At 40.2% G+C, this 16,886-nt stretch overlaps 1 protein-coding gene across 15 annotated transcripts in view; it reads left to right on the top strand.

Annotated features, from left to right (window-relative positions):
- The window catches only part of TRPM1 (transient receptor potential cation channel subfamily M member 1), a 177,811-nt gene extending 162,938 nt beyond the window's left edge, over window positions 1-14,873 (top strand). For all 15 annotated transcript variants that reach the window (XM_075575877.1, XM_075575874.1, XM_075575875.1 and 12 more), the window contains 4 exons: window positions 1,375-1,519; window positions 9,355-9,557; window positions 10,783-10,915; window positions 12,882-14,873. In XM_075575877.1, the coding sequence (XP_075431992.1) occupies window positions 1,375-1,519; window positions 9,355-9,557; window positions 10,783-10,915; window positions 12,882-14,175 (1,775 nt within the window). In that variant the 3' untranslated portion in view covers window positions 14,176-14,873. The remainder of the gene's footprint in view (window positions 1-1,374; window positions 1,520-9,354; window positions 9,558-10,782; window positions 10,916-12,881) is intronic.
- The last annotated feature ends 2,013 nt before the right edge of the window (window positions 14,874-16,886 follow it).

Genomic DNA, 16,886 nt, shown 5'->3' with positions numbered 1-16,886 from the left:
GTGTGTGTGTGTTTGTATTTGAGTAACAGTAAGTCTTGTTCCATTACATGGTCCTCTCAATGACATTAGGTTTCTAAGGAGCATGATAATTGCTCCTACTTTATGTTTTAGTTCATGAGGAGGCATTCAGGTTGTTGCAGACATCCTTAAATCTGAGATATACAGTATATAACTATATATATATATATATATATATATATATATATATATATATATATATATATATATATATATATATACAGTGTTCGACAAACCTATACATTTGCTCGCCCCGGGCGAGTGGATTTAACCCCCGGGCGAGTAAATATTGGCCCAAGCAGCACACGTTTGGTACTAGGTGGCGAGTAAATTTTTTTGTGTGGCGAGTAGATTTTTTGGTGATTTGTCAACTATATATATATATATATATATCATACTGATCACTACAGAAAAGCTTGGCTATGATTGTGCAACCAGAATACCTCCTTATGAACTGAAACATTAAGTAGGAGCCGTTATCATGCTGCTTAGGAACCTGATCGTCCTATCTCCGAAGTTAAGCAACATCGGGTGCGGTTAGTTCTTGGATAGGTGACAGCTTGGGAACAGTATTTTTTTTTAACATACATTTTTAAATCAAAGATTTTTCTAAAAACACAATTGTCAATTTCTGGTTTTTTTTGCACAATAGTATCCACGCTTTGCTGTAGCTTAACTTCAGTGATCGGCCAAGAACTGGTGTGTTCAACATGGTATGGCCATTGCCAGCAAACGTATTAATATTTTGTAATATAAAGCAAAGTGTTAGGAAATGTTTATAAGATCGTGATGTGGTTGTATAAAAAACCTGACAAATTGGGTACATACTGTACTTATATTATCATCATACTGATCACTACAGCAAAGCGTGGATACTATGGTGAGTGATGATACTGCTGATCAACTTGTATTCCCGGAAGAATTCTGAAACAGTCTTACCAGAATCCCACTCATTCCATCAGACACAAATTTACCATTCAGTTTCGAACAAAAAAAAAATTCACATAAGATTGGCTTTTTCAATGACAATCATAAGTCACAAGGCCAAACGTTGGATAAAATATGCCTTTACCCACCTAAGCCGGTTTTCAATCATGGACAATTCTATGTTGCGATATCAAGAGTCAGATCGTTTAATTCACTTAGTGTAGTGTTGGAAAAGAACCCAGACATTGGCAATTGAGTCTTAAGAGAAATCTTTGATTAAAAAATATAAGTTAAAAAAAATGAATGTATGAACATTTAATTAATAACCTTTAAGATCTGCTAGATCGGCGTATGTTACATCGGGTACAGCTAGTGGAATATAATAGTCAAATAGGATATTGATAGTGTTTTGCTATGTATTTTTTGCAGCTCCCTGTGGTGATAATCTGTATGATGAGGATGGAAAACGCCTGCCTCCCTGTATACCCGGAGCGTGGCTTACTCCAGCCATTATGGCGTGTTATCTTTTGGTGGCAAACATTCTTCTGGTTAACCTGTTAATTGCAGTGTTCAAGTGAGTTCACAGTTCTGCAATATTGAGAAATAAATAGCAACCTTCCACCCGGCTGATTGGGAGACAGGGGTATCCATATTTACTCAAATGTACCGGCAGCACTTATAGTGAACGGCCTTATTTCACCTTTGGGTTATTTAAATTAACACAGTAACCAGTAGACAGTAATGTGGTTTTGATTAATTCTAGTGTAATACATAAATAATAATAAAGCCATGGGGTCACCTTAGACAACTCATGATAAAACTAATACTCTATAATCCCCCTGTTCCCTGAAACAAGCTCTTATGTCCACCCTTCAATAAAGTACCTTCATCAGCTCAAATTCTGATACAGCACAGCTACCTAGTCTATAAATAACATTGTAGCAAAAGAAAGTTCTAACTTCATTACACAAAGCTCCCCTGTCTATTATGTTCAGTCAACTCTCCTTGTGACCTTGGGCAAGGTCATTTATCGCTCGGTGTCTCTGGCACACTAATTAGATTGTAAGCTCTTTTAGACAGGGACTTGTTATACCTGAAAGTTCTTTGTCAAGTGCTACTCAAGAAATAATACTACTACATATTAATATGCAAAAGAATGAATGAGACTGATCTACATCCGAACATCTACTGAGTAAATCCAAATGAGGGCACGTATAGTGTAAAATAGATGTCATAGCTGCTCATTACATTAGGGACACGAGATGCTGACATGGATTTTAAGATAGTAAATTGATTCTAAAGGAGTTATTTATTTACATAGAATACTACCATTTGAGTTAAGTTCAAAATCATTGAGCATACAACCACTATTATTTTTGCCTGGGTATAAAGTACATTTATTTTTATTTATAAAAATGTTTTACCAGGAAGTAATACATTGTGTGCTAAAGCAAGAAATGTAAGGAACAACAAATATTAGTTTATAGTTTATTTTCTTTGAAAATAATAACTAATGACTGGAGATAACATTTCTGGGGAAAAAAATGTAATAATTTCAGATGGAGGATTTGAATAATTTTTGCAGATAGGAGCCAACTGTTAGTCTAACAGCATTTCCTAGAATTTGCTTGGCGACCTTCAGAAGACAAACAGTTACTGTTTAAGGAAAAGCAGATGGTAATATAAGCTTATTAAGAAAGCAAAGCACAGCCCAAACTAAGCCTACTCCTTCTAATGAAGCAATTTCACATGGCAGAAAACTACGCCCATGTAGAATTCTGCCATCTGGTGTCTGTGTTCCCGGGTTGAAAGGAGCAAAATTGCAGAAACATGTATTTACACGGGTGTAGCTAAACATATAAGCAAAAAGCAGTCTAATCATTTCCACAGCACATAACAGTATGTAAGCATGTGTAGGTCTGTGGGAATTTTGATGTATGCATGGATGGTCCAGTGTGTCAGTACCAATGTATATATCAGTGCGTCTGTGTTTAGACTGTGAATCAGTGTGTCTATACTGTATGTGTATCAGTGTGCTTATGTGTGTCTGTATGTGTATCAATGTGCTAATGTGTGTCTGTATGTGTATCAGTGTGCTACTGTGTGTTTGTATGTGTATCAGTGTGCTACTGTGTGTCTGTATGTGTATCAGTGTGCTAATGTGTGTCTGTATGTGTATCAGTGTGCTAATGTGTGTCTGTATATGTATCAGTGTGCTAATGTGTGTCTGTATGTGTATCAGTGTGCTAATGTGTGTTTGTATGTGTATCATTGTGCTAATGTGTGTCTGTATGTGTATCAGTGTGCTAATGTGTATCAGTGTGCTAATGTGTGTCTGTATGTGTATCAGTGTGCTAATGTATATCAGTGTGCTAATGTGTGTCTGTATGTATTTCAGTGTGCTAATGTGTGTCTGTATGTGTATCAGTGTGCTAATGTGTGTCTGTATGTGTATCAGTGTGCTACTGTGTGTCTGTATGTGTATCAACGTGCTAATGTGTGTCTGTATGTGTATCAATGTGTTAGTGTGTGTGTATGTGTATCAGTGTGCTACTGTGTGTCTGTATGTGTATCAATGTGCTAATGTGTGTCTGTATGTGTATCAGTGTGCTAATGTGTGTTTGTGTGTGTGTCAGTGTGCTAATGTGTGTCTGTATGTGTATCAATGTGCTAATGTGTGTCTGTATGTGTATCTGTGTGCTAATGTGTGTCTGTATGTGTATCAGTGTGCTAATGTGTGTCTGTATGTGTATCAATGTGCTACTGTGTGTCTGTATGTGTATCAGTGTGCTAATGTGTGTCTGTATGTGTATCAGTGTGCTAATGTGTGTCTGTATATGTATCAGTGTGCTAATGTGTGTCTGTATGTGTATCAGTGTGCTAATGTATATCAGTGTGCTAATGTGTGTCTGTATGTATTTCAGTGTGCTAATGTGTGTCTGTATGTGTATCAGTGTGCTAATGTGTGTCTGTATGTGTATCAATGTGCTACTGTGTGTCTGTATGTGTATCAGTGTGCTAATGTGTGTCTGTATGTGTATCAGTGTGCTAATGTGTGTCTGTATATGTATCAGTGTGCTAATGTGTGTCTGTATGTGTATCAGTGTGCTAATGTATATCAGTGTGCTAATGTGTGTCTGTATGTGTATCAGTGTGCTAATGTATATCAATGTGCTAATGTGTGTCTGTATGTGTATCAGTGTGCTAATGTGTGTCTGTATGTGTATCAGTGTGTTACTGTGTGTCTGTATGTGTATCAACGTGCTAATGTATGTCTGTATGTGTATCAATGTGTTAGTGTGTGTGTATGTGTATCAGTGTGCTAATGTGTGTCTGTATGTGTATCAATGTGCTAATGTGTGTCTGTATGTGTATCAGTGTGCTAATGTGTGTTTGTGTGTGTGTCAGTGTGCTAATGTGTGTCTGTATGTGTATCAATGTGCTAATGTGTGTCTGTATGTGTATCTGTGTGCTAATGTGTGTCTGTATGTGTATCAGTGTGCTAATGTGTGTCTGTATGTGTATCAGTGTGCTAATGTGTGTCTGTATGTGTATCAATGTGCTAATGTGTGTCTGTATGTGTATCAGTGTGCTAATGTGTGTCTGTATGTGTATCTGTGTGCTAATGTGTGTCTGTATGTGTATCTGTGTGCTAATGTGTGTCTGTATGTGTATCTGTGTGCTAATGTGTGTCTGTATGTGTATCTGTGTGCTAATGTGTGTCTGTATTTGTATCAGTGTGCTAATGTGTGTCTGTATGTGTATCAATGTGCTAATGTGTGTCTGTATGTGTATCAATGTGCTAATGTGTGTCTGTATGTGTATCAGTGTGCTACTGTGTGTTTGTATGTGTATCAGTGTGCTACTGTGTGTCTGTATGTGTATCAGTGTGCTAATGTGTGTCTGTATGTGTATCATTGTGCTAATGTGTGTCTGTATGTGTATCAGTGTGCTAATGTGTATCAGTGTGCTAATGTGTGTCTGTATGTGTATCAGTGTGCTAATGTATATCAGTGTGCTAATGTGTGTCTGTATGTATTTCAGTGTGCTAATGTGTGTCTGTATGTGTATCAGTGTGCTAATGTGTGTCTGTATGTGTATCAGTGTGCTACTGTGTGTCTGTATGTGTATCAACGTGCTAATGTGTGTCTGTATGTGTATCAATGTGTTAGTGTGTGTGTATGTGTATCAGTGTGCTACTGTGTGTCTGTATGTGTATCAATGTGCTAATGTGTGTCTGTATGTGTATCAGTGTGCTAATGTGTGTTTGTGTGTGTGTCAGTGTGCTAATGTGTGTCTGTATGTGTATCAATGTGCTAATGTGTGTCTGTATGTGTATCTGTGTGCTAATGTGTGTCTGTATGTGTATCAGTGTGCTAATGTGTGTCTGTATGTGTATCAATGTGCTAAGGTGTGTCTGTATGTGTATCAGTGTGCTAATGTGTGTCTGTATGTGTATCAGTGTGCTAATGTATATCAGTGTGCTAATGTGTGTCTGTATGTATTTCAGTGTGCTAATGTGTGTCTGTATGTGTATCAGTGTGCTAATGTGTGTCTGTATGTGTATCAGTGTGTTACTGTGTGTCTGTATGTGTATCAACGTGCTAATGTGTGTCTGTATGTGTATCAATGTGTTAGTGTGTGTGTATGTGTATCAGTGTGCTAATGTGTGTCTGTATGTGTATCAATGTGCTAATGTGTGTCTGTATGTGTATCAGTGTGCTAATGTGTGTTTGTGTGTGTGTCAGTGTGCTAATGTGTGTCTGTATGTGTATCAATGTGCTAATGTGTGTCTGTATGTGTATCTGTGTGCTAATGTGTGTCTGTATGTGTATCAGTGTGCTAATGTGTGTCTGTATGTGTATCAGTGTGCTAATGTGTGTCTGTATGTGTATCAGAGTGCTAATGTGTGTCTGTATGTGTATCAATGTGCTAATGTGTGTCTGTATGTGTATCAATGTGCTAATGTGTGTCTGTATGTGTATCAGTGTGCTAATGTGTGTCTGTATGTGTATCTGTGTGCTAATGTGTGTCTGTATGTGTATCTGTGTGTCTGTATGTGTGTCTGTGTGCTAATGTGTGTCTGTATGTGTATCTGTGTGCTAATGTGTGTCTGTATGTGTATCAGTGTGCTAATGTATGTTTGTATATGTATCAGTGTGCTAATGTGTGTTTGTATGTGTATCTGTGTGCTAATGTGTGTCTGTATGTGTATCTGTGTGCTAATGTGTGTCTCTATATGTATCAGTGTGCTAATGTGTATTTGTATATGTATCAGTGTGCTAATGTGTGTCTGTATGTGTATCAGTGTGCTAATGTGTGTCTGTATGTGTATCTGTGTGCTAATGTGTGTCTCTATATGTATCAGTGTGCTAATGTGTATTTGTATATGTATCAGTGTGCTAATGTGTGTCTGTATGTGTATCAGTGTGCTAATGTGTGTCTGTATGTGTATCTGTGTGCTAATGTGTGTCTGTATGTGTATCTGTGTGCTAATGTGTGTCTGTATGTGTATCAGTGTGCTAATGTGTGTCTGTATGTGTATCAGTGTGCTAATGTGTGTCTGTATGTGTATCAGAGTGCTAATGTGTGTCTGTATGTGTATCAATGTGCTAATGTGTGTCTGTATGTGTATCAATGTGCTAATGTGTGTCTGTATGTGTATCAGTGTGCTAATGTGTGTCTGTATGTGTATCTGTGTGCTAATGTGTGTCTGTATGTGTATCTGTGTGCTAATGTGTGTCTGTGTGCTAATGTGTGTCTGTATGTGTATCTGTGTGCTAATGTGTGTCTGTATGTGTATCAGTGTGCTAATGTATGTTTGTATATGTATCAGTGTGCTAATGTGTGTCTGTATGTGTATCTGTGTGCTAATGTGTGTCTGTATGTGTATCTGTGTGCTAATGTGTGTCTCTATATGTATCAGTGTGCTAATGTGTATTTGTATATGTATCAGTATGCTAATGTGTGTCTGTATGTATATCTGTATGTGTATCAGTGTGCTAATGTGTGTCTGTACGTGTATCAATGTGTTAGTGTGTGTAGTTTACGTTCTTCAGTGTGTCTGCATGTGTGTTCAATCATTTGTTTATTTGGATTTAGGAGATTCAGGTGCTGGTAATGAAAAAGGTCATCTTTAAATTCGTGCTTCCAACAAAAAATGCAAAAGAAACATCAATATCATGATGATGGAGTCAGGCTGGTAACACCATGTATAACATATAACACCTATTTAATAAATGTTAAAAAAAAAAAAGAGTCTTTTTTTTTTTTGCTTTGAATAAAAAAGTAACTCCCCAAAACTTAAAAAATACATGAAAAATATCCCTGGTGTGCAAGATAACAGAATAAATAGAAAGGAAAGGAAATACTTATGGTGAAAAATATAAAAACTCTAAAACTTTAACTAATCTGGTAGCACATATTTTGTTTATTTGAAAACAAAATACAAAAATATGTGAATAAGTAACATTTACGGCAACTTTTCTATTCAACTACAGTATTTCAATCTTTGTCAGGCTTTCATAGTAAGGATCTGCGGTAACAAATACTGTATGTGTAGTATAGGCACAGGTAATAGTTCAACGTTCCTGTTGCATTGAGTTTTGAATACCGTAGGTTGTGACCCGACTCAAGACTCTGACAGGTTTCCTGTGCAAACCCGCATTCTGTTTTCACTACTTCCCCACTCTGGTCCCTAAAAACATGGGAAATATGTATGTAGAGTTATATTGATCTAGTGCCAACAGTATACACAGTACAGTACAGGAAAAATAAAGTAGAAACAGTGGAAATAAGAGCTGCAAGTAAAATGTAACATAAGGTAAAGGGAGTCCTGGAGGAGACTCAATAGTACGCCAGGGACCCATTTGCCACAGGGAAAGCTACAATGGAATTTCACACATCCCATTGGAGGTTATCCAGTCTCCAAACTGGTGAAAAAAACAGTACTAGGTTTATCAATGGAAATAAATCCCATTACTTTTTCTATGCTAAATCTGATGCTGTTTGCTGGCATTATATTGCCACACTTTCGCGGTATTTAAAAAAAATAAGTAGCCACAATTGTTATGCATTATGTATGTATATCTTTATTTATATAGTGCACTCTGCACTTTACAAAAGAGACAGTACAGTACAGGGAATTATAATACAATAAGTGCAGCAAATAACATCATACAATAGGAAAGGAAATCCCTGTCCCAGAGAGCTTACAATCTAAGTGGTATGTTGGGAGACTTACAGAGACAGCAGGTGAGGGACTAAGTGCTGTAGATGGCAGTGTTTGCCCACAATGGTTGGTATGAGTGACTGTGAGCGTGGGACAGTAGCCATGAGCATAGGCCAGGAGTCTGCAACCTGCGGCTCTTTGAGTAAATACATGTGGCTCTGTCAGGGGATTAGGCCAGTGCTGGAAGTTGGGCCTAGCCAGAGGTCGGACACACATTGGCGTTCTGGCTGCAGGGAGCGAGTCCTCACCCTGTGGCCAATCCCTCCCTCACCTGTTTACCTTGTCGGCGCGGGGCACTGCATGGCCATTCCAGCAATGCGGGACCACAGCAGGCCTCTCACTGTGCCCCAAGGTAAAAGACTTGAATTGAGTGAGAGGAGTGAGGGGAGGGAGAATTGAGTGTGGGTGGCAGAAGAATTGAGTGTATGGGGGGGAGTGGGGGAGAGTAAGAGAGAGGAGAGGAGAGTAAGAGAGAGGAGAGGGTGAGAGGAGAGAGGGGGAGAGGGGGAGAGTGAGAGAGGACAGTGTGTGTACAGCATATGTATGTATCATGTGTGGGGGTATATTCATATTCACATGTGCTGCAGCACCCAAATTAGTTTGGTCAAAGAAAAAAAGAAAAAGGCTCTTCTTCCTTGAAAGGTTGCAGACCCCCGGTCTAGGCTAATGAAATGCCTCATTATCACTGGTATAAGATGTAATCATAAATACTTAATGTTTCTGTTACCATTAGAATTTTTAGTCCACATACTGTATAGTAAACCTATTTGCAAATTGTATTGAATAGAATTGGTCATTTGAAATGAATGAGAGTATTGGGATATTTTTGACGTGTAAAGTGCTGAACAACACTCAGGACAGTAATGGGAACTAACATTATATTTCTATTAAAACATACTCTTCTTGTTCTCAATATTATGACAAGATAATGTATGATATTATGACCTTCATTTATCTTTCTGCGCTGGACGACACCTTACACCCTATTGACTTGAACGGGCTGCACGGTGCTGTCCAGCACCAGAAGGTGTCTTATTGCAGAAGACTGCTTAGTAAATATGGCCCTGTATTATTAGTAATTTTGACACAGGGCATAGGGCATAGGGCTCTCCCACAAATGGCTATTTATCAGAGGGAAAGACTGGCGCCCTGTTAACATATTCTACTTTTTCTTACAGTAATACCTTTTTTGAAGTAAAGTCCATTTCAAACCAAGTGTGGAAGTTCCAGCGCTACCAGCTCATCATGACTTTTCACGACCGACCTGTGTTACCACCTCCCATGATTATCCTCAGCCACCTGTACATCATTCTGAAGCGTATCTGCTGCCGCTGCAAGAAGAAACGGGAAGGGGACCAGGATGAGCGCGACAGGGGACTGAGTATGTGATAAAGGGTCTAATTAAGGAGGCAACATAGCCAACGTTCTGAGACGTCAGTGTAGGTTCAAATCCCTTTTGTTCCACGTAAAATGTGAGAAACTTCTTAATCATGTTTCCCACATTTAATTCTGAGCACATTCTAGATTGTCAGCTCATTGGGGCAGAGATGTCCTTCCTATTGTCTCAGTTTGTACTCTTTTGTCACACAATGTCCGTCTTGATAACCAATCTACAAATAGTGGCACAGGCCTTGGTCTGCTCCAGACTGGATTTTTCAATTTCTCTGCTGATGGGTCTCCAAAAATATTATTTCAAAGCCCTGCATTTGGTGCAAAACGCCACTGTCCATCTTATAGCAGGTAAAGCACGGAGAGATCACATCGGTATTACAAGATCTGTACTGGCTCCCGTGGAGCAAAGGGATCATTTTAAGATCTTGACACTTGCCTTTAAGGCTATCTATGGTCTTGCACCACTTCTCCCCTCTCCCCCCCTTAACCTTCAGAACTGCCTGATCAGTAACACCCCTTAATCGGGCCCTTAGATCTGCCATTGACTCTCAACTGATTGAGCCTCAAGGTCAATAAAGCTGGAGACAGAGCTTTTTCAAGAGACGACCCAAGACTATGGAATAAGCTCCCTGAAGCTTTAAGAAATCAGGATGTTTTGCTTCCATTCAGAAAGGAATTAAAAACCTTCCTTTTTAAAGAAATCATGGCATCCAGACCCTAATATTCTGGCAGCCAACCTTCCGGCTCCCGTTTGTGTTTTCCGCCCTTTGTTGGTCTTCCTCGTCATTCCCCTACATGTTTTCGTTAGGTCCCGGCTTTAGGTCTGGGATGGGTGATCTCCCCCTTGATCCTACACGCGCTCTAGTACAGAGTTTTCTTGGTGCGTTACAAAAAGTTTGAAATAATGTTATATTCCTCCCTCCCCAGTTGTACTGCGCTGGGGAATATGTTGGTACCATATAACTTAAAGATAATAGCCAAAGATGTTTATAGCCGCTCAGAGTAGGTGTTTTTTTTAAGCAGGGGAAAATTACAACCAAAGGTATATAATCTGTTGGATCCCATTACAACGTATGCCTCACCATTGCTCCCTCAACTCTTCCTATAGCCGTATAAAATGTTTTCCCCTCCCTAAAAGGGTATATGCAGATTGAAGAATTACTAGCATGCACGGTACCCGTATACAACTGAATATGCTTTGCAATTCTGCACAGAGTTGTTCCTAAATGACGAGGAGCTGAAGAAACTGTATGAGTTTGAAGAGCAGTGCGTGGAGGAATATTTCCAGGAGAAGGAGGACGAGCAGCAGTCTTCCAATGATGAACGCATCCGAGTCACATCAGAAAGGTACTGTGTGGCTGACTGAAGATTCTGATTAAAAGCGCAGTGGCGGAAACTTCTTAAATTAGTATGGAAGATTTAAAATTTTAATTGGCTGAGGCTTATCTGGCATTACTCCCATTAAATAGGGGGTTTAAAATAAAATAAATGGGTGCACTTTAGAAAGGAGACCAACCTGGACACTGAAACAGGTTTTTCGATCAAAAAAAAAATGTGCTTTTTATAATGAAGAATATTACAGTTGTACGTGTGCCACAAGCCTGTGGCTTATTCCATCTTTTTAGTACTTGGAACACTGTGTAAGTGTCCTCATACCATTGTTTTTTGGCTCTATAGCAGTAGACCGAAAGAGAGACGAATAGGATAAATAAGCAGTACAACCAGTCTGACATTTATATAATCTGAATCAGATAAAAACCTTTGACTCCTTATTTCCAGGAAGTTCAAAGTTTCCAGGCTTTTTTACCGGAAACATCCTGATGCCCAATATAGTTGCTTGTCAATCCGTGCAGGAATGCTATGCATCATAGCAGTGTTCTTCTCACTGACTTGCTGGCCGGTATTGTTGCATCCGGCAGCCATTTTGATTTCCTTAGGACTTGACAACTGCTGAACCTACTGTAAAAATCCCTTATTACAAAATGTCTTTGGTCTTGCTATGTGGGAAGGAACCCATACATGCTGACCAATTCTCATTATTTATGAGGGGGATACCCTGCGTTTTATCTGAAAACGTTATTATTTATCTGCTGGCTCCGAGAAAATGATTTCCTAATCCCAATTTTTTTTTTTTTTACAAATCTTCTGAATTTTCATCTATGAAAGTAGCTGTCAAATGTTGGTCAGTATGAACCTACATGTAACACCTCCTCCCCCAGCTGCTTAGGAGTGTACATCAGAATAGATTATATGTTGGTGGTGCTCAGTCTTTCATACCATTCAGGGTGCTGGATCCATGCAGGGCTGGGCTGAAGGCAATTAGGTGAAAAAAGGGCATCAGGTACTTTTATATAAAAACACACGCTTTATTTACATACTTGGGGTTACACAGTTCACGTTGGACACCCATGTGGACAAATGGTGCGTTACTTCAGGATTCATCACTGGTAGCTTTCATTCTACTCTAGGGAGGCATATTCTTCTTAAGCTTTATCCCCTTAGCAGCGCTTACTACCACACAGGGGAGGCACATTCTTAGTCATTTACTATCAAGCTACTAGTTGCTTCTCTGCCGTTTGTTCAGAGTGCATTTGTCATACTGTAGGTAGGTGTGGGCTCATCCTCCGATCCGTAAGTATTTAACTTAGGCCAGATGGACTGGTCCTAATGCCAGCCTATCTATAGTAGTGCAATGAAACCCTTGTGCTAAAGACCCTCTATGGAGCACCATGCTTTTGCCTCCCACTTGGATGAGACCCAATGTTGGCCTCTACTAAGGGACCTAGTTACAGGGGCATGTTCCCTAACTAAACACAATAAAGTTGACAGGGCATCATTATTACACAAAGCTATACCATTGAACACGACTTACACTTAACTGTGAGGCTCCTCCACTTTCTGTTACCTACTGTAACCTGATTCTAGAAACGTCCCATGATGTCACTAGATACCTTTCAGAAAGTGGGCGTGGCTATAACTTGCAAAGTCTCCGTATACCAGGTGACCTGAAAATGAGAGTAACTATACCAGTTAACCGAGGGGGGGGGGGGGTTAACCTCTTAACCGCCATTGGTTGTCCCAATGAAAAAGGGGGGAGCTACATACAGTTGAAGTAATTTAAGAAGCATGTATAAAAGAATTCAAAATTAGTAGTATTCCTGCTTCAAGCCCCACAAACCATCTGTACAATCAATTCCTTACAATCCAGCACCATTTTACTGGATTTAGGAGCTAGGCTGCAATTTTGTAGTATTTTTAACTGTACATTTTAGTTGTGTCTGTGTATTGAACCATTTCACATTTCACTTTGCAGAGTTGAAAATATGTCCATGCGGTTAGAAGAGGTGAACGAAAGGGAGCATTTCATGAAGGCATCTCTTCAAACTGTAGACCTTCGACTTTCTCAACTGGAAGAACTTTCCGGAAGAATGGTGAATGCTCTGGAAAAGCTTGTGGGCATAGATAAATCAGAGCTGGTCCATGTACGTTCACGAGCATCTTCAGACTGCGATGCAGCCTATCTCCTCCGACAAGGAAGTGTAAACAGCTCGGATGGCAACAGCATCTACAAATACCATGTGGAGGCAGATGAGGTAACATGCGATGACAGCACAGGTTCTATGTCACCAGCATTGGGGTTGCGTAGGAAAGCCTACTCTTTTGGAATGAAGACCGAGAAAGGTGGAGAAGATCAGAAGACACAATTAATCCCACAGCGACAAGGAAGTCTCCGTTATGCTTCGAGCACTAATGCTGTTGGTACAAAAGACTTTAATAAGGTTACCTTAGGGATTGTGTCACAAATTACGAGGCCGATTTCCTGTTTGGATATTTGTGTTGCAGAAGGTGATGAGCAGCATATTAACACGGAAGACTCAAGTAACCAAAGTTTAAAGCAAGCTGATGTCATCATGAATGGACAGTCGGTAGCAGGAGTTACTAACACAGATTTTGCCAACTCTAATTTCACAGTAGAAAGGACGAAGTTGGAAGCTACTATATCCTACCCTTTGGAGAAGTCAAAAGCTATGCAGTATTATCCTGGTCAGTCATGTAATGCCTGTCAAACAACCATGACCAAATCTAGAAGTTTTATATTTACACAGGGAGGAAAACTGGTTGGTGGGGTTAACAATTGGACAGCAGAATACAGCACAATCATGGACCAAGTGTGTCCCACCACACTGGAAGAGTGGGCCGACCAGTGGAATTACCAAGGAGACATTTCTCGCAAGCAGAGTCCAGAGCTTCCGAATATTGTATCAGAAGCTGCGATCCACGCAGAGCTGAAGCCTTTATTAGCAGACACAGACGATGACTGTGACATTGGGGATATAGGTATCAGTGCTTCTTATCCCTATACACCCTTCACAGAAAGGACAAAGACAGAAAACCTACTGTCTGTAATGTCAGACAAGACTTGTGGAATTGCTTCTCCAAGATCGAAGAGTTTACATAGCTACTCCAGAAAATCGCGGTCGTTAATGGATAAGTTAGAAAGACCCGGGCAAGCTAGCAGTGTCATGAACATTGTGGTGGCATGTGGTAGCGTAGTAGAGGACAAAAAAACAAAGCAAGACAATGCCTCTACAGAAACAGAGTGTTAATATGGAAGATCCTCTCAAATTGTATGCTATCCATATAAAGATGAAAGCATGTTGGCAATCCCAACTGACGCAAAAAGCTTGGGTTTTATTTAACACCCCCAACGTCCAGCTGCTATCAAATGAAGTTCAGTGGTAACAATATGGTATCCTATGTTGGTAACAATATGGTATCATATATTATGAACATAATGCTTGGAAGTCCACACCTAAGGTGCAGTCCAAGCGGTGCTACAGATGGCAAGGTGATGGTAATGTGCAACACTCTTGCATCATGTTTGAAGCAGCACTTCCCCTGGTTTATACAATGCTTTTAGTTTTATTTACAGAATCAGTGTGGTCTTGGCCTGAAATGTTCCGATTGGTGATCCTGGCATAGGTGGCACCATTGATAGAATGTGCTACTCAAATTCACACATGTTCCTTAAAGCAAACGTTGGTCAGGACATTTTAACACACTACATGCAGAAAACGTGCAATTCTTCACCTCGGAGGGCTTATAGACCCTTATTCTGATTCTGTAAAGGAAGAAATGTGAAGTTTTCAACAGAGGCTATTGTTGCTCTAACCCCTTAGGTGCCAATGTTTTGCTGGCCCCTCTGGCATTGAAGTACAGTACTTAATAAATGTGTGACAATACGTGTGCTGAATTACAATAAATAATTAGAACATTGGTGAGCCACAGGCGGGGGGGGGGGGGGGGGGGGTGGGTTCCTGTGGTATATATAAAATCTTTTGTGGGCTTGAGGGCTACACATGTGGCCCCTTAAGTATACTGTGTCATGTTGCCTACCACTGACTTAGAATAAAATTATTTAAATTGTATCATTTTGGCATCTGTGCCTCTGAAAGCACTGTGAAAATGGACCTTCTGAGTCATCGGCTTGTTTGAGGAATATTAAAAGTTATTTAAATGAAATATTGTGTCCAGTACTTTGAGTTTGATCAAATAAGAATGGTGTATTCTCCTTTCTGTCTCTATACCTTTTGTTTACAGCAATTTAGTATTTGCTTCAAGAACAGATGCAGTACGGAATCCTTTCAGCATTCATGATAGAACCTATTGCAAATCCCTCCATGGTTGTCACGGTAATGTTGTAGTGAAGGGTTCGGGCCTACGTTTAAATTGCTCTGAAAATGCCACATTAATTAGTGCTTCATGAAAATGTCATGCAACAATAATTATATTTTATTACATATTCCCCCGAAGCCAAACGTTTAGGGCTTCAATAAACCAGGATTGTATTAAAATGAACTTGAGGTCAATAAAATTAATTTGACAGCAATCAAGAGCTTAAAATAGTTTCTCTCGTTCATCAGGGACAATTTACCAATTAAGCAGCAGATATGGCAGTTTAACTGGAATATAAAACCAACTCATTTGAAGAGAAGTTGGTTTGTATTACGTGGACAGGCAAAAGTTCTTCTAAATTAACATACTGTAGGTCAAAACCTGATGTGTAGTCCACATTTCTTCTTAGTTTGCAGTAGCATTGGAAAATGAACTGTTCTTATAGGACCTTCTTAAAATAGGGTTCATACCAATGGTTTGCTTGTACCTCGGTGAACGGGTTTATATAATTGATTGCAAACACATTGACACAGTGCAGATGCAAATAGTCTTTTGCATTTAAGGTCTAACTTTTCATGAAAAGCCCTCTGAAACCTCATTAAATGTGTCAACCACAGATTAAAGGTATGCTTAGGTTATGGTTTATGAGCTCCGCCAGAAAAATTACATCTGTTCTGTTGAAGAAATTGCAGGATAGTTAAAAACTTAGCATTTCCTCTCAATTCCTAATAGTACATACAGTACTAATGTATTCATATTCAATTAAAGCAGGTGTAGCCAACTCCAGTCCTCAAGCACAGGGAAATGTGATGATAAAACTTCAACTGAACAGCACCAATGATTCTCTCAATAATGCACTCTCGGCAAAGAGTATCTGGGTCCTTGGATTCCTACGTGATGAGGACACTGAAACTTGTAAGGAACAGGGGTACTTCTACCCACGTTTGAGATGTGCTCTCTGCCACGGACCTCGGAAGGTCTCCTAGATGTCCTGTCCTCCTGCTATCTTGCTAGCTAGTTGGCCACTTGCTCAGTTCACTTGAGCTTCTCGCTGGGTCCAAGTCCTTACACCTGGTCTTCTTACTCCCTTATCATTCCTGCTTACAGCTTTCCAGTTGCAGCTCACACCTAGTTACAGATCTTTGGCCAGTTACTTTCTGCATACTCACTAAATACATACATAACTATTTACGCACCATCAACAGGGGGGATCACCGGGACAAGGAGCCTGGCAGGGAAGGGGAGCCTGATGCTCTTGACCCAGAAGATAGGCCACGCTGATAGTCGGCCCAACGTTTGGCCTCCTGGGCTGGCCTCTCCCTTCCCACCAAATATGGCCCGGAATCCCACTAAAAAATGAGGGCCCCTGGTCAACAGCTAAGACACCATCCCTGGTCAGCAGCTAAGGACGTGGACCCCCACCCTTGGTTAATAGGGCCCCAGAACCCACCTGGTCAGCAGTTAGAGTTTCTGCGCCACTCCCCCCTCCCCCCAGTCAGTTCTCTAGACCACTCTTAGCCAACAGTTAGGGCTCCAAGACCTCCTGCTGAACAACTTGTCAGCACCCGCTCAACAACCAGTCCAGCCAGCACAGCTCAACAACCTGGGGCTCGGGTGGAGACTCCAGTCCTGAGCCCTGGGA

Source organism: Ascaphus truei, chromosome 18 (genome assembly GCF_040206685.1).
Source record: "Ascaphus truei isolate aAscTru1 chromosome 18, aAscTru1.hap1, whole genome shotgun sequence".
Classification (NCBI taxonomy): domain Eukaryota; kingdom Metazoa; phylum Chordata; class Amphibia; order Anura; family Ascaphidae; genus Ascaphus; species Ascaphus truei.
Note: the sequence above shows the minus strand (reverse complement) of the source record. Positions and strands in the feature narration are given on the sequence as shown.